General features: G+C 37.2%; 1 protein-coding gene across 1 annotated transcript in view; it reads left to right on the forward strand.

Annotated features, from left to right (window-relative positions):
* Positions 1-1,883: 1,883 nt before the first annotated feature.
* Tmem47 (transmembrane protein 47) overlaps positions 1,884-23,087 on the forward strand; it is a 28,408-nt gene continuing 7,204 nt past the window's right edge. The window contains 3 exon segments of the mRNA XM_048336267.1: positions 1,884-2,199; positions 2,201-2,375; positions 17,009-17,149. Coding sequence (XP_048192224.1) covers positions 2,149-2,199; positions 2,201-2,375; positions 17,009-17,149 — 367 coding nt within the window. The 5' untranslated portion in view covers positions 1,884-2,148.

The raw sequence follows: 23,087 nt of genomic DNA on the forward strand, positions 1-23,087 counted from the left end.
AATGGTACAAGCCTAATCTCCCCCTTCCACCACCCTAGCTTTCACTGTTCCCTTAGACTTCTTCCCACTTGCAGGCCAAGAAGCTGGTTGGGGGATTCAGGTTAAGAAGCCTAGTGTGAGTCTGGCTTTTTTGTAAAGAGTAGTAGGGGGCAGTGTGTAGTCCTTTGATTTAGAAAGGTAAGAAAATCTGGGGTTTCTATTTCACAGTTGGTTTTTATTGTTGTGCATTTGATATTAATTTGGTTGCTGCTTCCACTCAAGATATTTTGGTCAAGATGTGGTCAGACTACGAAAGAGGTAAGTTGAAGATGAAATTGATACCAAGAAATATATGAAATCTTGCAGTTTTGATATTTCACAAAAGGGGGGGGGTAGCTGTTTCTTCAATTCTCCAGGTCTTAACACCAATTTAGGTAACACAAGCTTAAAAGTTGCTTTTGTTGAAGAACATTGACTCTTTAGTTGAGCCTATGAACTAACAGAAAGCAAGATAAAAGGTAGGCATTCCAGCCTCCACTTTATATATCTCTTTTGTCCTCTCTTTTGTCTCCTTCAGTCACTTTACAGCCATTTTGGAATCCAGGAAAGACCAGACCACCTGCCTGGCATCAATGACTTATTTATCAAGACCCTAGCTGTTCCCTGGGTGCAGCTACATTTTCTCTTCTGAAGCTGCCAAATCGCCTTTGTCTGCCCTTCACAGTGTCTCTTTATTTCGCATATATAGGGCTAGAGACAGAATAGAAACTCCTGGAAATTGGTCCTGGGATATAGAACTTCAATTTCATTCTGAGCTTCCCACCACGTTTTCAATATAGTGAGGGATCCAGGAACAAGACTTCCTCCAGACCAGTCAAGAATTATTATTTTTTACTTAAGGAGTATGAAATCTAATCTAAGAGATAACAGACATAACTTACCAATCATACAATGAACTAGATGAACTAGCCAATTACAAACACCAATTTCAAGGAGTTTAGTCCTCTCCTATAGGATAATAACACTTAGTCTCCAGAACTAGGCCAATGTCCTCTTGGGCTGAGTCCTAATCCGTATCCTCTCTGATAAATATTCATGGATTCCTCGGTTTCCCATTCAGGAATGCTGTATCACTTTTCCCATCATAAGCCTTGTGATAGAGCTTGCTGAGGACAAGGACAGCTTAATACCCAAGTAGAGATTCTGATCTAACTTGGCATAATACAAAGGGAAATGAATTAAGGTTTGAGCCAACACCCAAAGGATGGAGCAGCTGAAATTCAAATAAGGTTGACTTTACATTTAGCGGAAATCTCTTTCCCATTTTAGCTCCTGCGGTTCCCTAAGCAAACGCCCTTCATAGGGGGCGTAAAAGCAGGCAAGTTCAGAAAATAGAAGCGGCAGCAAGCTTGAGAAAGAACTAAGGAAATAAAGTCCTGGGGGCTTCTCAGCCTGATCGAGGTTTGAAAACAGGGCAAAATGCCTTTCATTACTTTCCTCTTCATTCCTACAAATCCCTAGAGATGTGGAATTGGCCCAGGAAGAAAGTGTTTTATCACTGAGACTGGGGACCTAATCTTGCCCCAAAGGCCACAGGCTAGGGCAACTAGGAATTTTTATGCAAAACCTTCGAGAAAACGACCCACCCTTACTCCCTAAGCAAAGGAAACTCGTGACTGGGCGAGCAGGACAATGAGCGACCTCAGACAAGCTTGGTCAAGGGTGGGCCACGGGCTGGGTAGCAATCACGCAGGGATCGGAGAGGGCGGGAGTACCAGCTCCCAGAACCCAGGCGGGACGCCGCCTGGATGCGGATCCCCCGCCCCTCTGCCTAGGCGCCGCCTCCTGCAGCCTGGGGCGGGCTCGGGGCGGAGCCAGCCGGGCAGTGCTCGGGCGGAGCAGGCGCGGGCACGGGCGCCGGCAGAGCGCGCTGCCAAGGTCCGCGGTTGGATCGGTGTCGCCTCTGCCGCCCGCTACTCCCCGCGGGCCAGTACTCTCCCCGGCCGACCCACCTTGGCGGCTCGGCAGGAGGCGCTGATCGCCGGACACCAGCCCCGCGCTTAGCGGTTCTGCTGTTCACGGGGTCGGGCTCCGGGCTCTCCGGTCCCGCCTGGCGACCTCGCCTGGGGTCCTCGCCTGGGTTGGGGCGGGCGGCAGCGGCGCCCCGGCATGGCCTCAGCGGGCAGCGGCATGGAGGAGGTGCGCGTGTCGGTGTTGACCCCCGCTGAAGCTGGTCGGGCTGGTGTGCATCTTCCTGGCACTGTGTCTGGACCTGGGAGCTGTGCTGAGCCCGGCCTGGGTCACTGCAGACCACCAGTACTACCTGTCCTTGTGGGAGTCCTGCCGGAAGCCCGCCAGCCTGGACATCTGGCACTGCGAGTCTACGCTCAGCAGCGGTGAGAGCCCCGCGCGCCGCGACCCCTCCTCCCGCCAGGGCTGCCCCGCGCCCCTCCGCCGGGACGGCGCCTCCTCCCGCCCAGGCTGCCCCTCGTCCCGCCCGAGCTGCCGCGCGCCCCCTCCACCCGAGCGGCCCCTCCTGTCCCCCGGACTCTGCAGCCTCTTGGGCTGCAGCCTCGCATCGCGTGCGCCCCTACGGCCCCCTGCCCTGCCTTCCTGGTTTCAGATCCTCGCCTAACCCGACGCCCCAGCCCCAGCCCTCCTCGCCCTGCTCCGGGGCCATTCCTCCCGCTCTGGAGTAACACGTAGGCTATTTGGCGAAATTGTTATCTTTTTAAGCGAGAACCATGTGGCTGTGTAAAAAATGCAACGCCTTCCACTCCCCCGTGGAAAGAAGAAACGGGCAAAACCGCCCCAACTTCACGCAGATGTGTGGGTTCTCCGCTCCCCCCCTCAGAGAGGAATCTGCCTGAGTTTACCCCACAGAGTCTTTACTCCACCTTATCTGGGTTTTCTCCAACGAATTTCCATTAGGATTTTATTTGCTTAATTTTTTTAGGAGGGCGGGTATGAAGAGCTGGGAGAAAGATCGCTTACCTTTTTTTTTTTTTTTTTTTTCTGGTGACACCATCCTTGGTTCTGAGTTTGCCTTTCTTTCCCTCCCACAGTAAGAAACTCCTCTGCCTCCAATTCCTTTTATCTCCTCTCTATGAGCTAAGCTACTCACAGTTGTCTGGAAAGTTGTGCTGTAATCAGCCAGCACTGAAAGCTGCAAATGGAAGAGATGGGGGATGGAGTACAAGGTAGCCCCTGGGGTCACCAGCCCCGAAAGGATTTTCCGGCTTTATTCTTTTTCCTGACGACCCTCCATCTGCCTCCCCCCTCGGCCCAATTATTTGCAGAATTTTACCAACTTCTGATTTCTTGTTATAAACTGCTCCACTTTTAATCCTGATTCTTCAGCTGCTGGTGTCTGCACAAAGGGAGATAAAGGGAAGGACTTGCCCGTGATTATTTTCTTCCTCCTCTCTCCTCCTCTCCTCTCTCCCTTCTCATCTCTCCTCTCTTCTCCTCTCCTTTCTTCTTTCCTCTCCCCCTCCTTCCCTTCTCTTATCTTTTCTCATTTGAGAAGCTCATCAAATTTCTTCCTGACAGTTTCATGTCTGCTCTGAGACTATTTATAAAGCGTTACAGTAAGCGTTTCAAGTTTCAATAAAGTTGAAATAGCACCAAAGCCAAAAAAATCTAGTTTTCCTTTGTCTTTCATTTTCTTTTTTTTTTTTTTTTGGTTAGAGATTAGTTCACTTGGTTACATTCATTCCATAAATTTAGTTTTGTGTTTACAAAAGGCTTTTTCTTAGTATTACCTCAGAATTCCCACTGAAGGGGTTCCTCTTTGTTGATTAATTCACTGTGGAGGGGACTGGTTGGCAGCAGGAGGTCAACATTTAGGTCTTTTCTTTCTTTTAGGGTTGGCTGTTTACAAGTAAAGATAAAATAAATCGGTAAAATGCCTTTCTTCAGTAACCAGGGGATCCAAACAAACTTTGGAGAAAATATCTTTTCTTTCCCATCTTCAATAGTAATGGAAATTTATGTAGGAATGCCAGCTTCTGCGGGTCTCCGTAGCAACGTGAATCTTTTGCCCCTTTCTCTCTGTCTCTTGAAATAATAGCCCTCTGATTGCATAAAGACTTTTCAGAAAGGTTAGAGCAACCAGCTTCAACTCCCCATTTGCTTTTCAGGCCGTTGTCCTTTTCTCTTGGCCAGGAATGGAGGGTAGGCAGCTCAAGTTTGTTTGAACTGTATGCAGTGTTTGCTAATCTTTTCTTAATTGCCTCCATACCCATTTATTTCAGCTTTTCTTTCCTGTAAGGGGAAAAAGAGAGAAAGAGAGAGATACAAGCTTAATGCAAATGCAGCAATAGTAGGACTATATAAAGTAAAAATCAAAGTCAGACAGTTTCTGATCCCCCCCCCCCCCCCAACAAATCCTTTATCCTATCCCCTTGCTTATATTTATAACTAGCATTTTCTCCTGTTTGGGTTCCTGAAAACCAGCTTTAGTATTATTTCGCTTAAAAAATAAATTTTCAGCCTAGAAAAGATCGGGTGTGTAAGCAAATGGGTAAGAACTAGAGATGATTTGGTTTGACACTATCTGAAACAAGTTCTTGACTTTCTGTGGTAACAGTTCAGTTACTTTTCACAGTGGTGGCAAACGCCAAGGGGGGGGGGGAGGGAGTTAAAATATGGAAAATTGCTAGGTCTCCATTTACAAACTGTGCTTTTTAAAAATGTTATGTGGACTTGAACCTTCTTTTGAGATGAAAGGGAGATGCTTGAATCGAAACCAGCAATGCTTTTCTTGCTTGTTCCAAAGGGCAGACAGTGTTTTTCAGTCTGTTTGCAGTGTGCTGGAGCAAAAGGCAGTGAGAGAAATGTCTTTTCTGAAGATTTTAAGAGATCCACTTCATTGTCAATTGAAATCAATTACCTTGGGAAGAATCACCAAGGACAACTTTACTGAAGGTCCTTCGGTAAAGGATCTTCCGGGCTTAATTAAAAACCTTTGTCTTAATTAGAATGAAAACTGCCACGAAAAGGCCAGCTTGTGTTCACAGAAGGAAAATTTCTAGAGTGTTTCTTCTGACTATAGTATGACCTACTTTAGGCCCAGCTTCTACAGAAACTTTCTCCTTAGCCATTATTTTTAAACTTGCATTTTAATTTTGGTACGAAATATGCATTGTTGGCTGTTTATAATCCGTTTTATGGTTTTAAGCGAAAGCAGAACCATGCCTGTTGTGTTCTGGTATATTGAGGGTTGCGTCAGCACTTCTAGTATGAACCAGTAATCAGTTGTCAGTCAGCTGGAATGCTTTTCTCTGGAGTCTCAGTTCATTGTGTGAGGGTCAGGCAGGCACTCATCTTAAGTTTTCCAAAAAGACAAATGAGAAAATGACTAATTGACAGTGGTGAAGAAAAGGATGTGTGTGTGTGTGTGTGTATGTGTGTGTGTTAAGAACTTTAGAATATACAGTTTGCAGATGGCTGCCTGCCACAGAATTCCTTTGTAAGGATGGCTTTCCCCAGTACAGTTTTGGATAGGTTTGTTATTTTTAAAATAAATCTTCAATCTTAATCAAAGGAATTATAATATTCAAGGATTCTGCCTACTCATGTTTAGTTTTGACAACTTTTTTTCTTGTTAGGGTTTCACAGCCACATCAATTACAAGAGAATTCAGCATGCTAACATGATGGCTCAAGTGTATACAAAATGGTTTTACATTTATTATCAAAAGTGTATAAATGTACAGCAGATTGCTTTAGGATATCTGTAAGATTTATTGAGTCAGCATAAAGGGGGGAAATAAAAATGCCCACAAAATACTTCTCATTTATAGTAATTTGGGAACAATATGTACATTTTTCCATTCTTTATCTACAAAATATTTGATCAAATTGTGTTTTTCAAGGAATATTATTAACAGCATTCATACACTGTCCTAAAAATAGCTTCATTTGTAATATGAGTCACTGGTACTTTTGAAATGGCAATGTGCCTCATGCTAATAACAGGTGAATATTATTATTTCCAATTGACAGGAAGTGCTTTTAAGAAGGCTTACATGTGGCTCATTTTTTTAGTTTGGTGGAAAAATCCACCTTCACATGAATTTATCAAAGAAAACCTGTCTTAGATGATAGCTTAAGATGAATAGAATTCTTAGAAAATCTGAGATACAGTGATTTTGAGTTCAGATGCATATCATTTGTGCATATTTTTAATCTTATTTCATTGAGAAACCTCACAATGTGGTGTGCTTTATGTAAGCTTCAGTTTATTGCTTGAAAAATGAATTGATAAGAATGCATGTTTATAAATAGCTCAGTAAGCTTGGAAATCATTACAGTTATGCCCCCTGAGCTTCCTCTAAAAGAACTATCAGTTAAGACCAGTGGAATTGCATTTAATCTGTACACCATGGGTAAGTGGAAAAGTGACTACTAGTTAGAACCCAAACTTCCTCAGAGAAAGCAATGAATACTTTCAATCAAGATCTTTATGATGATTTTCTTTCAATATCTTCTAGAATTTCAAGTTTCTTTTACAAGAATATGTTAATTTGTGGACAAATAGAATTTTCCTTTAGCTCCTATTCATAGGACTGTAATCCCCAGGTTGCTACTTAGATCAAGCTTTGGCAGCCTAGAGACTTGATGGGTGTGTGAAAAGCCTGGCCTCTTAAGACAAAGCCTGGCATTTCAAAACAAAACCAAAACAAAAGCCTATCAGAAGCAATTGATTTTGCCTGCTGTCATTAATACATTTAAGGAATTTCCTTTGTTCCTGTTTAATAGTAGGACAGGCAGTTCTGGGATATGTTAATGTAAATGGTTGTAGATGTTTGAACTAAATCTCTGAACATGTTAAGTACTAAAGTAAATTTCTCTATGAACTATACTAAACATAATCCTGTGATAAGGCAGAGTAGTATTGTATAGCATTCATGAGTCTCTGGGTTCTAATAGAACTGAACTTGTACAGTAACCACCATGTGGCTTCGTACAATTTACTTAATTTCCTCATATGGTATGTCATAAAGATTAAGTATGTGACTGTTACATTTTTTCGTATTATATATTTAAGAAATTGAAATGTGATTTTTTTGTCAGTACAAAGACTTCCCCCCCCAAGTAGTTAGATTTCTTTGCATTTCTTTTCATATATAATGAAGTACCATGTTTCTTTTAATTCTGAACATTAAATAAATATTGATACATATTACCTAGCATTTAAGAAAATATTTGGTAGGTCATGATAGCAATATTTATCTAATTTAATGCTATTATACGCCAGTTAGGTCAGTTATTCTATTCCCAATGTCTCAGTAAGCTTACATGGTAGTGTAATTTCTATGTGTTATTGAGAACAGTAAGGATTTTGCTAAATATACCAATGTCTCAATCACTGGTAGATACACATTTTTACCAGGAGTGTTTGAGTTACTGATTCTGGGTAACTAACGACACACAAAATTGTTGATGTAACAACCATTTTCTAAGTTCATGAATTGTGTAGGTCAGGAATTCATATAGAGGATAATGAAGATAGCATCCCACTAAGCCAGAATATCTAGGGTCATAGCTGAGGATAACATCAATGGCCAGGACTGGAACATTGGAAATATAGGGTTCTTTTCTTAATGGCTTTAGTCAGAGCTTTAAGATATTGATGAGAATGATTGAGAGGCTGGTATTAGTTGGAACTCTAGGAGCACCTACTACTGCTCTTTCTAACACAGTGCTTTCAGGATACGATAGTCTAATTGCAAGATGAGTGATTTCCTACATAAGGAAATCAGCCTCTCAATCAACTAGCCTGAGAAATCACACATTGTGGCACTGCATTTCTATTGGTTATGAAGGAGACATGTGTCCAGCTCAGATTCAAGGGGAGGAGATAGAACTCTACTTCTCAATCAAGCACACCATCTGACTCTGGTCTAGTTGCAAATCTTTGTTCTTTATTGCCTTTGCAGAACAAAAACAATTACATATCTTCTTTAGTTAAATTATGTTTTATTTTTGTTCTGATACTGGGACTTGAGCACGGGGCCTGATTGCTCCACTTCTTGATTTTGGGGGGGTTAATGAGAAATTAGAGTCCCATGGACTTTTTTGTCCATGCTGGCCTCCAATAATCATCCTCAGATCTCAGCCTGCTGAATAGTTAGGATTACAGTGTGAGCCATTGGTACCTTACCCATGATTAAAATTTTTAATCTATTATGTAAATAATGCCTGATTAAGACAAAAGCGGTCCTCAGTCAAAACATATTTATAATCACTGGTCTCTTATATGGCATAAGTTTGGATTTGGGATGAGCCAAACAAGCTAATCTTTCTAAAAGTATAATTAAGTGTTTTTAGATAGATAGATAGATATCATCTTCCTATCACCTTTGGTTTATATTTTTCAGATAGACAGGGCTCAAATTGACTGAGTACAGCCTATAATATATTACTTTCTTTTGGAATAACAGTTGATTCTTTTTACAAAGGTTTTGAATGCAGTTGGTATATGAACACTAATAATGTTAAAATTCCTTTCAATAGCCAAGTTTTATGGTGCTAGAGAGATATTGGAATGGAATAGAAGAGTTATTTTTGTATGCTTTTTTGTTTTGATAACACAATTTTTTCTCTTGGCAATTGCAACATATTGAGTTGTGGAGTCATAACACATTTAGAGTAGAGAAGATTTTTTTGGTAATTCAAACAAGTCACATTTATTGCATTAGCAAGGAAAATGAGTCCGGATAACTATTAAATGCTCATTAAGGAGGTTACCTTTATCCATAGTATTTTTACGGGAATAGTTTTGGCATTTTTCTATAATGTTATAGATAATTATGTCTTGGTATTTTTTGGAATGTTAAATGCTGTCATATATGGAATTAATTGTTGTGAGGTTAAAATGCTAGTTTAATGATTTGTATTTCCAGATAATGTCACAAAATTGGTAATGTTTAAGAGGTATGTTCATTTATATTACAAAATGCAAACAAAAGAGAAGTGTAGTCTGTGCAGACAAAATGATCACTTTCGTCAAAGTTTGAGCAAGAAAAGACTTTATCCTGTCATAGTAAAGATCACTCAGCCACATATTCACCAAAAGACTGCTGCAATTCTCTGAAGAAAATCTGGGGTCTGTAGCACCAGCAGGGATATAAAGAGACATAGAAATAACTTCTCCATTTTTCTGTCTTATTATGACTCCCTAAATTAACTTCATTGAAACATTGATTTTTCTAGCAAGAAGTAGACATGATCCTGGTATAGTCAGTGAGTGTGCCAGGTTCTTTGCTAGATAGTGAGAGTAAGAGGATGAATGGAATGTACAAAGTGCTGAAAAGGAAACATTAGAGAAGGCCTACTTCTGTAGTGGGACTTAAAAAGGCACTGGCAATAATATTAGCTTGCCTATTATATCCTTCCATATTTATTAACAGGGTGTCTTACTACTGACCGTGGGTGGTAATCTGGCTGCCTTCCTTCAACTCTTTGATTATTGTTAGCTGCCCTAAGTCCAGCACAAAAGCTTTTTAGTTGCTAGAGAATGGTCAGCCACTCTTCACTCCTAAAATGAGTCTTTTTCATCCAGTTTTTCCAAATAATATTGTTTTATAAATTGTAACCTTCTTTGATTTTTTTCAAAAGGTGGAAAAGAACCAGTCTTCTATATAGCAAACCCAACACAACTTTATAGAAATGTCATGATTAGAAGTTGCCGTTGACTAAAGAAGACATGGTTCAATGGTAGAGTATCTGCCTATCAAGCTGGAGGCTCTGAATTCAAGCCCCAGGACTGCCATGAAGTTACTGTGGAAAATCACCAGCACCCATTAAGTAATATTAATAAATGCTAGTCATAGCTTTCTAGTATGATACATGACAGCAGTCACTAGAGGTGATAATATTTTATTTGTTTGCTAAATACTGAAACATGCTTGATAGCAAGGCTCATTACTAAGTACTATATACAATGGCTTTGTTTAGGGAATAAACACCATATGTTGTGGTATTTATATTATAAATTACGTTTCTATTGAGTTTTCAAAGACAGAATTCTGTGAAGCAGCTAAAAGTTTTTGTATCCTAACACTGATATGAAACAACTCCAAGCATATGAATGAAATAATTATGGGGTGAAAGCACATCTGTTACTTTCCGACAAGAATTTCTTAAGTTTGGCAAAACTGACATGTACTTTGGTCATTAAGTCACTGCATCACATACTTGGTTACTTTACATAGCTTAAAATCAGGTTAACATTACCTCTGATGCAGTCCTTGCCTGTGAATAGATCTAAAGAGTAGAGCTCTATATCATGTTGTCAGCTTGACTAACACAAGTAGAAAAAATACCTGCTTTTTACAAGTAATCCAGTTTGCATTGTATAAACAGTGTGCGTGATGTTTCATATTGTTTATCACTTTTCAAAGATAAATGGTTATTTGCTTAAAATATTTGTTTGGACATGAAAATTGTTAGTTCTAATATCATTTGTTTGAAAATTGAGGTGGTCCTAAAATTAATTACATTACAAACTAAATTCTTTGGATCTCTTTGGTTTATATCTAATTATGGGATCCTGAAAAATCAGTGTTAACACTGATGGATTTGGATGTGAATGTCATTTAACATTTAAACCACTTCATAATGGTTTCAGTTTTCCACTTTGTTTGCCACATTCCGACTAAGTTAGATAAGTTTAACATTTGAGATTTGAGGAGGTAGGTAGACTAATCAGCCTGTCACTGACTTTCTATTACACAAACTGTTTTGATTCATTTTTCAAATGAGAGTTTAGCCTTTCTATCCAAACACAGAAGTACAATGCATTAATTTTAAAGTAAAATTGTGTTACATTTGATGAAAAGAACTAAATGTCATCATTTCTAACACAAAGAAATGGTCAGTTGTGAAAAAGACATGCTCTTCAGTGAAGAGACAGATAAATCAGGGTATTTGGGTATTAAAATAATCTGTAACTAAGTTTTCCCCTCTTAAACACCATCCTGATATTTCCAGTCCCTATTGTCAAGAAGGGATTGCAATAATGAGTTAGATTTCTAAATTAAAACATTTTTCTGTAACTATGCCCTAACAGGTGAATCTAGAAGAACTGGTGGTTACTGGAAATAAGAGAACATGGTCCAGTTTACTTAGGTGAATTATGGAGAAATTGTAGTGCCATAATAATAGGTAAAATCACTGTGTCAGTTGGTCAAGTGAATTAATTTGATTGCAATCATGGGTATCATTTTAATTAGCATAATTTCCTTTTAAGGAGACTCAAAGATGAAAGTCTAAGTACCTCTCTGACAAATCTAAATGTGATAATAAATGCTTTTTAAAAATCTTTTAATTTCTAGTGAGAACTGTAGAAAAATGAGATGCTGCTATTATAACCATAGAATACCCATCTAAGCAGTGGAACTTGTGTAAAGTTAAAAACGTTTCTTCATTGCTTTTTAATTACACCTTAATTTCATACAAGAGATAGCAAATGTGTGCTCAAGGATTTACATACCATAGATTTAATCTTGTCATACAAATGGTAGTTACAGAGTAAAGCAAATTAGGCAGTATTTCATAAGTCAAAGGTGTGAAGATAACATGGATGAAGGGGGAAGCTTTAGGCACCTGTGTGTAAAGATGCACTCACCGTGGCTCAAAAGTACAGAAACCATATCCTCATTAAGATTTTACCTTTCCTGAAAAATCATAAGTGAACTGTGAACATGAATTCCTTTAGGAAAAGAGAAGTCTTCAATTGGGCAGTTATAATGTAGAGCACAGAATTTTCATAATGTAGTGGAGATTTCAGACCAGTCAGCACCATTCTGCAGAATACTGAAGCATTTACAGATATTGGAAACTCTGATGTCAGCTAATAAAAATACCTTGAAAGAGCCCTTAGATTTCACCCCTGAGTTGCACATTAATACTAGCCTGATGTTATAACACAGACTGCCTGATTTTTCCCCCTGTTACTGTGGAGGAAATATTATATATTATATTTTAATATATACATATATATACACATATTCCTGTGAGTACATGTTTATGTATATGTGTTTGGTTTTGTTTTTACTTTTGTCTTGTTAGAAAAAGCACTAATAGAGAAACACGTACCTTGAGCCTCAGCTTCAGCTTTCCTCCGTTTAGTTCCAATGTCCCGTGGGTGTCCCTTTCTCAGCTTAGTCAAAATATTCTTGAGGAAATGTGACTCCTGTAGTAGTCTGGATGGTAGGTTTTGTTACCACATCTTCTACATGATATGCTAGCTATCCAAGCCATCAACAGTTTTATAAACCACAGATATACATCGTTGTCTCAAAACTGTTCGCCACCTGTTTACTCAGGAGTTAGAAAACAAACAAATAGAAAGTTTTAATCAGCTGGTCTACCATTGAACAATAGCCATTTTTGTGCAGAGCTCTACAGTTTATAAACCTGTATCATGGACACTGATATTCTGATTTATGTTCACAGCTCCACTACAAGTATCGGTACATCATTTAAAGAAATGTGCTAGACTAATGCAGAGTAATAAATCTCTAAGAACTCTTTAACACTTCGTCCAACTGCTATGAGGATGTTATCTGAGGAACAAAGATTGATATAGAAATTAATTGATTGAAAGAACTTAAGCATGCATGACTTATTTTTAGAGAAAGGGGGATGAACATTACAAAGTTCATGACATTTTAATTTTCTTTTGCAAACACTGAATATGAGATAGCAAATATTTGTAACATCCTAACTTTATGTGAAAATCTATTAAGGTGAAAGTAAGTTTCCTTGCCTTTTACTGTAATAGTACTATAAAATTGTCTTCAGTCCAATAGAATATAATACATTTATATGTGTGCATTCTTGAACTTTGGCTAAGAAGTAAATATTAGTGTAAATATAAAGTCTGGCCTGATATTTTCATGATCATTACTATGCATTTGTACAAATTTTTTTCTTTTTTATATTCCCCATATCCTAGTCTTGTTCAATAAATGGAGAAGTAAATGGTAAGTATTTAATCAATCTACGGTCTCTAACTTTTTAGTTCACCTCTCAGTCTGGCCCTAATATCCGCATCATAGATTCTAGCTGTTTATTGATAGACAATACCACAGGCCTTGTTCTCAGCTCCAAAATGCCTCGGCTGAACCTTGAAAAGTACCTTGGGCCTCTTTGACTCTGACAGTCATAGCAAACCTAATCTTTTTAGCTTCCTAATTGACAATGAACTAATCAACAGTTTGAAGTTTTAGTCCTGTCTGATTATGCTTAGAGGATTGTTTCGAAAGGAGGGACAAGTGGTTGTGAGGGAGGGGAAAATGAAATAATGAATATTATGCAAATACATTATATATAGGAAAATAGTAGAATGAAGCCATTAAAAAGATGGTTAAGAAAGACTGATAAATAGCCAGACAGTAGTGGCTCACACCTATAATCCTGAGATCTCAGGATCATGGTTCAAATCCAGCCTGAGCAGATAAATCTATGAGATTTTTATCTCCAATTAACCAGCATAAAGCAGGAAATGAAGGCTTGGCTCAAGTGGTAGAGTGACATCCTTGAACAATAAAGCTAAGTGGCATTGCCCAGGCCCTGAGTTCAGTTTCCTGTACCAGCTTATAGTAAAAAGGAAGAGTGACATAGACCAGGAGAATTTAATCATATGCATGTTGTAAACATCACAATAAAACCCTCTTGTAAAATTACTTTATTCTAATAAAAACGAAACTTAAAAACAAGGATTGTTCTTAGGCAACTGGCCTGAGTGATTCCTATAGTTATTCTAAAAGTTGGTACTGCCTACTCAGTATTGCAATGGAAGCTCTGGCTTTTGACCAAGTCATTACCAGTCATGACCCAATTTTAGAATCCCATGGGAAAAAAACCAGCTTTTCTGTTTAAGTAGGTATAGCTCTCTGATTGTAGATCAAAAGGAAAGGCACTGATAATGTTGGTAACCGACTTTGTTGATTTTTCATTTGGAGTGAATTTCTCATTAACCACAATCTTTGTTGTTGTTGTTTGTGGGGCTTGACCTCTGGGCTGTCCCTGCGCTCTTCAGCTCAAGGCTAGTTCTCTACCACTTGAGCCACAGTGCCACTTCCAGTTTTCTGGTGGTTAATTGGAGATAAGAATTTCACTTTCCTGCCTGGGCTAGCTTTGAATCACAATCCGCAGATCTCAGCCTCCTGAGTAGCTAGGATTAACCATAATTTGAATACTAGAAATAAACCCAGAATATTTAGTAAGAAAGCCAGAACTGTCTGTGTTCACCTAGTTTTCAATGTGTTTCCTGGGCTACAAGAGGTTTCTTTACTAATTAGGCTCCAGTCCTGTTTAAACAGTTAGTTTTAAGTTACTAAACTTATTTTAATAGTGAATGCTTTCTATTATTGATTTTTTTGTTTTCCATATGAAATATTACTATTTTAAGGAAGGTCAACATGTGAGAATAGGAATATGTGCTGTTTTCTGTTGCTATTTTGTATAAGCATTACTTTATGTTCTATTACTTATTTATCAAATGAACTAAATTATGATTTTTATTGAAAGACCTTTATCTAGAAAACAAATAGTTTATCTTTAGAAAATGAAATACAATGTCCAGACCTGGGATCACCAAACAGCAGCCCAGCCACAGGGTCAAAATCAGCATACCATCATCTGTTTTTGTATATAAAGTTTTTTTGGAACATACCCATCTCATGGTTGTTCATTTATATATTATCTATAGCTACTTTCACACCACAAGGCAGAGTTAAATAGGATATAACAGGGACTGTGACCCACAGAGCTGAAAGTATTTATTAGTTTGCTGATTTTTTTCTTATTCTGTGTTTACAAAATGCAAGCTGGTATGTGGTTTAGCTATTTCCTGAGTATATTTAAGATAGAGAAAATTGCCAAATTCTTGTTTGGTTTTGTGTTGTAAGTGAAAATAGTGTAATGTATAGCATTTATATATGTTGAGTTACTTGGAACTACTTATCAGGGAAAAGCAATCTATTTTTTACTGATACTTTTTAAGCGAGTAGATGTTTGTGTCTTTATTAAAACAAAGACATTACTTTCAATATTCTTGCAAATGTAAAATAATATAGTTGTTAAAAAGAACCATTTTATAAAAGTAACAGTTCAACTAGAAAATATCCAGCATAGGCTCTCCTAACTAAACTCTAGGAATTTCATTAATGCATGGGTACTATGGCCAGATTTTATTTTCATTAATATAATTAAACTTTGATATTTTTTATTCAAAAATTTCAAATTATGCACAAGTTTCTGGAAGGATTTCTGTTGTGTTAAGTAATATGTTATGAATAAACTTTTCCAAAGAAAATTATTAGAGACTTCCAAGTGTAAGAACTATTCTTTCAATTTTTTAAATTCAAAGCCACATGCTGTTAGGGAATTAAAAAAAAAGAAAGAAAAGCTATAGTGCAGCTCTCCTTTTAACTTCTAGTTGAAAGCCAGATATATTTTGTTTGAAGTTACATGGCTTTGTTACAAATAGATGGCATAAAAATGCTCTCAACTTTCTTATGATTCATCTTTTTATTTTAAAAAGTGTGAATTTGTTCTATCTTGCTTTTATTTATTTATTTCGTGATTGCTGTGCAAATTCAAGTTGAGTGCTGGTGAAATATCCAGAATTTCTTAAAAGAAGTAACAAAGGACAATACAGGCAACAATATACAAGTTTGGTGTAATTTTTAAAAAATAACATCTTATAAGTTCCTCCACTCATTATTTTATGGCAGCAAAGAAGGTACTTTAGAAGCCTTCTGGAAGGATGTTTCAGAGAAAAGCATCAAAGTATCTGGAGTTCTGAGCTTTGAGTGGAATACATTACAGTATAACAATAGGTTAAAATCAATTTACATTTCTTGTATATACATTAGACTAAGGGCCAGAAGAAAACAGCTTAGGAATTCTACACAGCCACTATTGTTATCATTTTATGTGATACTTCTTAAACCTGTGTAGTTCTAGAAGATCATTCTACCCTCCTTATGAATGGAAAACAAGCCAGTTTTTTTTTTGCCATACCATCTTTATTATATAAGAAATGACAACTTCATTCAATGAGTTTTACTTTTCAGTGAGTATGTGAAAGACTTCTTTGATATAATTATATACAGAGGCTTGTACATAATAAGTGGACAACACAGACTTACTACTTATTGTGTGAATGAAGAAGAGGGTGAAACAGCCATTTAGAGCCTACTCTGGCTCCTCGGGAATACAAAATTTCAAAAATTATCCTTGAAATAAGAATGAATAAAAGAAAGGAGAAAAAAGTTCTCCCAATGCTAATTGACTTGTTTTAATGGAGAAAAACAACTGGGAGAATTTTTATGAGTAGAAGACTGGCTTTCCAAGAAGGAAAAAGAACATACTACTGCCATATATAGCAACATAGATGAATTTCAGAGATTTAAATATCAGACACAAAAGGATTCATGTCATCTATGAACAGGCTAATCTACACTAATCCCTGGTGGAAGATACTATCTGTAGTAGCCTAGCTTTAAGGTTGGGTAGTGACTCAAGAGTGGCACAAAGGAACTTGCTGAGTAATGAAGGTAAACAAGATCTTAATCTTGATGGAGGCTGTGTGTGTGTGTGTGTGTGTGTGTGTGTGTGTACACACAAAATTATGCCTCATATTTGCACTGTATACTTAATAATTGTGAACTTGGTACTTCAATACAATGTAAAACTTAATAATACTGAAAATAGGTCATGAAGGGGACACTCAATTTAACGTGAATGCTTAAGGGAGTCCTTGGAAGGAAAATACGGCAAAGCCCCGCTCTAAAAGCGCTCTGCTAAGCTTAGCATAGAAGACATTTCTGAATAAGGATATTAATATTAATTTTTGCTGCAATACATTTCAGACCCCAAAGGATGCTTAGCGTGCAGTAAAATCACATCTATTGAGCTATAGCAAGGTGAGGCCTGCTGAGCATAGTTTTGTTGATTCTTTGAGGACTTACTGCTTAAAAGCAATACCTTTCTTTTTGTCTTTCCAGACTGGCAGATTGCTACTCTGGCTTTACTCTTGGGTGGTGCTGCCATCATTCTCATTGCATTCCTGGTAGGTTTGATTTCCATCTGCGTGGGATCTCGAAGGCGCTTCTACAGACCTGTTGCTGTCATGCTCTTTGCAGCAGGTAAATATATTCATTACTTTCAAAGCACTATTAAAGTTTCATGAACCTTCCTACCATATTCCCTTCTCATGCAGAAGCAGTATGTGTTTGCTACATTACATAAAAATTGAGAGGCATTTGTTATATTTTAAGGTGAATTGGCTAAAGGTTTATCTCACCAGTTTTCAACAAATTAAGCATTTCACAGAGCACAGTGGCAACTTGTAACTCAAACATGAATAAATAATACTTCTTGACAGGCCTATTGCCTTAGGAATTGGGCAGAAGTATTTACAGTCTTTTTCCTTAACCTTTGAAAAATTTTCCCCCCGTTCTTTTGTCCCCTTGGTTATCTTAAAGCAACATCTTTTTGGTTCTTAGTGTTTTCTGTTGTTGTTTTGGGTTTTTTTAAGGACATACAAGTGGAAAAAATTTCAAATTGAGTACCCTACAAGTCATATTATCTCTTTAGAAATACTCATGGTTATACTGAAAAATCATGACATTTAACTTGAACCACTAGACAAGTCAATTATATGAGGTCAATTGTATATCCATTAATTCCACAACCATCTTTTTGTGAGGCACAGCTTCAATTGAAATACCAGCCGAAGTAAACTGAAAGACAAAGAGAAATGTAGAAAAAGGACTTGTAGACTAAAAGCCCAAGTCATTATTTGATGTGAGCTTTAATTTTCATTTATAAGAATATCCATGAATATATTATTCTTTTGACTCAAACTGCAATATTCTTTTAGTACCTTCAATTTACCTGTCATTCATATCTGATTCGAAGACTGCAAAATAAGCCCCTGTGACTGTCAATAATGAAGACACTGACAGAACTATCTAAGCTGCTAGATAGATTTTTAAAGCTGTTTAAAGATTGGAATCGATGAAATTTCTCAGGATTTGAAGTATAGTTTGTTTTAAAAATATAATTTCCAAAGTGTTCTGCTGCCCTCTGCTGTTTGTGTTCATCTTCTTATACCCACAAAGACTGGATAGAATTCAGGTGGCACAAAAACAGTGGGCTAAAGGAATGCCATAGTGTTCCTAATACAGACATTTAACCAAGTCTTGCTGAATAACACATAGAAGTGAGTGGAAGGCCTAGGACTTATTCACTACCTACTCCCTCATGAAGTCATTCAACTATTTCTTGGATGCCTATAATATACCAAATATTACATTAAGGTAGTTATAAAACTGGGCAAGATGTCACTGAAGATATTTTCTAACAAACTCAAAAGCATGATTACAGAAAATATTTTGAAAACTTAGGCACTGACCACAGTGGTATTATTTTACTGCTGTTATGTATAATAAAAGCCACTACTGTGAATGATTTTCTACGATATGAGGATTCCTCTACAGATTAATCACTATGTTTTAGTTCATTTCTTGGTTCATGGATATATTATTTCTGTTTTAGAATGAAATAATTCTCTCTCTGTGTCTCTGTGTGTGTGTGTGTGTGTGTTTGTATGTGTGTGTGTGTGTGTGTGTGTGTGTGTGTGTTGGACCCAGGAGTTGAACTCAGGGCCAGGATGCTGTCCCTGAGCTTCTTCTGCTCAAGGCTAGCTCTCTACTACCTGAGCCATACCTCCAATTCTGGCTTTTCTGTGGTTAATTGGCGATATATGTCTCATGGACTTTACTACCTGGTCTGGTTTCAAGCCATGATCCTCAGATCTCAACCTCTAAAGTAGCTACAATTACAGGCTTGGGCTGCCAGCCCAAAGCTAAATTTAGATATTTTAATCGTAGTACCTATTTTTCATTGCAGCTAGGATTTATTAGTAATAATAATTGAATGATCGGTTAAAATAGGCTTTTAAAATTTATTACCTATAAGTACTTGTACAAAAGGGTTTCAATGCAATATATCCATTTATACATATAATGTATCTTGATCACTGTCACTGCTTCCATCATTTTTCTCCTACTGCCATCTATCCCAGCTCCACCCATCTCCTTGAGTAGACTAGCTCTATTTTCACATATGTACATGATATGTATACTCAGGGGTGGATTTCCAGGGCAATTAACAGGCAGTTACAAAATAAATACCAGGACTGATATACAGGTCTGACATAGGACGTTTGATAATTCATTCAAAGTCTAACATGACTCTTCAAAACTGCATTTCTATATTGAATAAGTTTTAGCCATTTCTCATTTTATGATAGTATTAGAGATCTTCTAGTTGTGATTATAAATATTCAATATTATTCTGTATATCTAGTTATTACTCTATTTAGTCTTTAATTGTACAATGGCAAATGCAGGATCTATTAAACAATCCATTGTTGATGCCATCTGTTATGAAAATATTTAGAATAACAACAGGAAATTTCTATTTTTTATCTAAAATAGTATCTGTACTTTATAAAAAAATTATGAAAATAATATTGGTTGTAACAGAAAGTACTGTTGTAAGGGAGCATAAGTTGATGAGTTTACCTGAAATAAAAATTTGACTTAGCTCTAGCTTCTACATATAAAATAATGAAAGGAATTGATCCAATGAAACCCATATAGGGTTATTCTACCTGCTGAGATCTAAAATGAGCAATATACTGCTAATTTTTTAAATGTGCATGTGCTGAGATTTAATTTTACTTATTCCCTTTTGATACTGTGATTATGGAACATTGTTTTTTTAAAACAGTCATCAAATTGGTATTCACTCTGAAAGACTAAAATGTAGTGATTATTTGTACTATGCTATGCCATGAAAAAGTTTCTCTTTCCCACTCGAAAAAGTCATCAAACAGTTGCTGGCAGCCTATTTCTGGAAAATATATTATTATAATATTATCCCTTCTTGAAAAAATATTGATGGTAATGGTATTGGAACTCAAAGCCCTGTGCTCCCTAACTAGCTGCTCTTATTGCTGAGCCATTCCTCTAGTCCTTATTGTTGCTGGTAGTTTTCAGATACTGTCTGGCTTTCTAGAAGTTCAAGTGCACTGCTTGGGCATAGTCTGTCTCACTTTCGTATAGCTAGGAGAAAAGCCGAACACTACTCAATTCAACATGTTGTTGAGAAACAGTCTAGGGGACTGTTTTCTCCTCCCCAGATTTGCCTTGAACTATGATCCTCTCAGTCTCAGAATCTCATGTAGTTAGTATTACAGGTATGAGCCACTGGCACTCATTGATTTAAATATAAGATTGGAAAATTTGCCTGTTTGAAGCAGTACTACCTAAAGTTATGGTTGTCTATTTTGCTTGCCTCTTTAGTAGTAAGGCTTCTTACTGAAATGGTTTATATGTCTCACTCCATTTAGTGATTCTTTGTAAATGGGTATATTTTCCTCTTTTACTTAACCTTGTACTTGATAATAGTCTGCATTTTTTCTCTTCTCAAAACGTTTTCTTCAAATAATAAGCTTTGTAACAACAAGCAATGTCTTGGTGCTCACACACATGAAGAATGATATGTATCTCAAAAATGAAATGTAGTTGTTTTCTTCTGCTGAGTTGCACAGTACATAAACTTAAAACAGACACATAACTAGCACTTTGAAAGATCTCTGCCCAGAATTACATACTTTCTTAATATCATGTGCTATGCCTAGAACTCAAAGGCACTCAATAAATACTTTCGGAATGAATAATGGAATGACTAAACTGTGGTTTATAATCTGGTGGGGGAAAAACAAACTTGTAAACAACTAAGTACAACATGTGTTTTTAAAGCCATTTCTGTTATTGGAGTTTATGAAGTAACAAGTTTCACAGGATCAAAAAACTGTAACCAAAACAATTCAAAAATAATAGTAACTAAGATAATTGTTTAATGTTTTTATTATTTAACAAGCATATGAGGCCCGGTATAATAACTCCATGGTAAATCATACATTTTATGGGATTTTTCTGAAAACTGCTGGCTAAATTCCTTTATGTAAGCCAGACAAATTTTTAAAGATTTTACTCTCTGTTTTTCTTGAGGTTCTTCATTTCAGAAGGGCCTATCACCTGCTTGAACAGTTGCTAGTAGAGCTGGGAGTAGCTGTTACTGCAGCCCTTTTAAACAATTGCCTCATTTTCCACAATTCAACACTTGGATTTTTAGAACCAGAGTTTATCTATAATACTGCTGATAATAATAACTAACTGAATACCTACCTTATGTCACAGTATTAGACACTGTATCCTATTTTTGAACATTTACTGATATTAAATATTATAAACATGATGCAACAATCTTAAAATTAGATATTTATTTCCCTCATATTACTAGTGAAAAAGTAGGGTAACTAATTAACTTGAAAGTTAGGGCACAATAGAGAGTTTAAGTTCAAGGCATCTGACTCGAGCCCAGTGATTTTTCATTCATAATATTTACTTGTGTGAATATCATATGTGTCCTTAATCTTTTTATTTCCTTTTCTGAAGTTTGAACTAAGGGCCTTGCCCTTGCTAAGACGGTGCTGTACCACTTGAACAATGTACCTACCCCTTCGTTGCTTTAGTTATTTTTCAGGTATGTTCTTAATGATTTTTCCTAGGGGCAGCCTGGACTGTAATCCTCCCAGCCCAGTTGAGAAGGGATCTTTTTTTTCTGTTTGTACTCAGGGCTTAGCTTGCTCATTTGGCTGCTACTCTTTCACTTAAGCCACAGATTCAACCAAGCCTTACCATTGATGATTTTTTTTCTGTGGACTTTTCTGCCTGGGCTGGCTTTGAACCATGATTTTACAGGTTTCAGCCTACTGAATTACAAGTGTGAGCCACTAGCTCACCACTGATAAAGAATTTTGTCAAGCCCCTCCCCTGCCCCCAGTCTGGCTCCAAACCTTAATCTTCCATATCTCTACTTTCTCCATAGGTGGGATTATAGGCATGACCTATTACACCCAGCTTCAACCTTGATTTTAAATTTAGCTGCCAACTGTGTACTATACAGTTAGAGTCTATTCTACAACTCCAGTTGTACCATCTCAGAAACGGGGTCATCAGTGTTAATTTTCCAGAACATATAGTCAACTCCTGACATAGAAAGTAGCTTGAGTCACTAGAGGAACCACAAAAAAATTCAAGTATTGGCAAGTAGAAGTAAGGTTGATATTTCCTAAAGTAGTGAGTGTGGGAGTTTATAGAGGGCTTCAATAGAATCTACAATTAAAATAGAATAACAGTTCTCTCTTTGAACAAACAAAAGTTTATTATTTTGTGTTACATTAAGCCTTTATGTTCTGAAGCATATATTGCACCATGTATGTATCCTTCATTCTACTCACTACTATATGCACATATTCATGTTCCCCTGAGCTCTATACAAAATGCTTCTTTTTGAAAGGTTTTCTCATTACATATTTCTAACCAATATTCAAATATTTTGATGTTGCATTTGGAACATTTTAATATTAAAAACATTCAGAAAGAGGGCTGGGGATATGGCCTAGTGGCAAGAGTGCCTGCCTCATATACATGAGGCCCTGGGTTCGATTCCCCAGCACCACATATACAGAAAATGGCCAGAAGTGGCGCTGTGGCTCAAGTGGCAGAGTGCTAGCCTTGAGCAAAAAGAAGCCAGGGACAGTGCTCAGGCCCTGAGTCCAAGCCCCAGGACTGGCAAAAAAAAAAAAAAAAAAAAAAAAAACATTCAGAAAGAATGTTTTAAAATGACCAAAAACAAGCATTAGTAGCTTTATGTTGCTGTCATACTTCTATTACATGTTCAGTAGTTCTATAACCTCATTCAAAAAAGTGGGAAGAAACCTAAATTCTTCAAATTCTGTAATGTTCCGTAACTTTACTAATGTTGTCTTTGAAGCAGAGCACAGGAAAAAGAAAACACAGCCAATGCCTATTATGTCTTATTGATTGGTGATAAAATAGAAAAAGATTGATGGTATTTTCTTAACTTCTGAACTTTAGTGCTCTCCCTTGCAGAATTTATGAAAGACAAGGAGGAATTTTTATTTGCATCCATGTGTTTTATCAA

The sequence above is a fragment of the Perognathus longimembris genome, chromosome 28 (assembly GCF_023159225.1).
Source record: "Perognathus longimembris pacificus isolate PPM17 chromosome 28, ASM2315922v1, whole genome shotgun sequence".
NCBI classification, from domain to species: domain Eukaryota; kingdom Metazoa; phylum Chordata; class Mammalia; order Rodentia; family Heteromyidae; genus Perognathus; species Perognathus longimembris.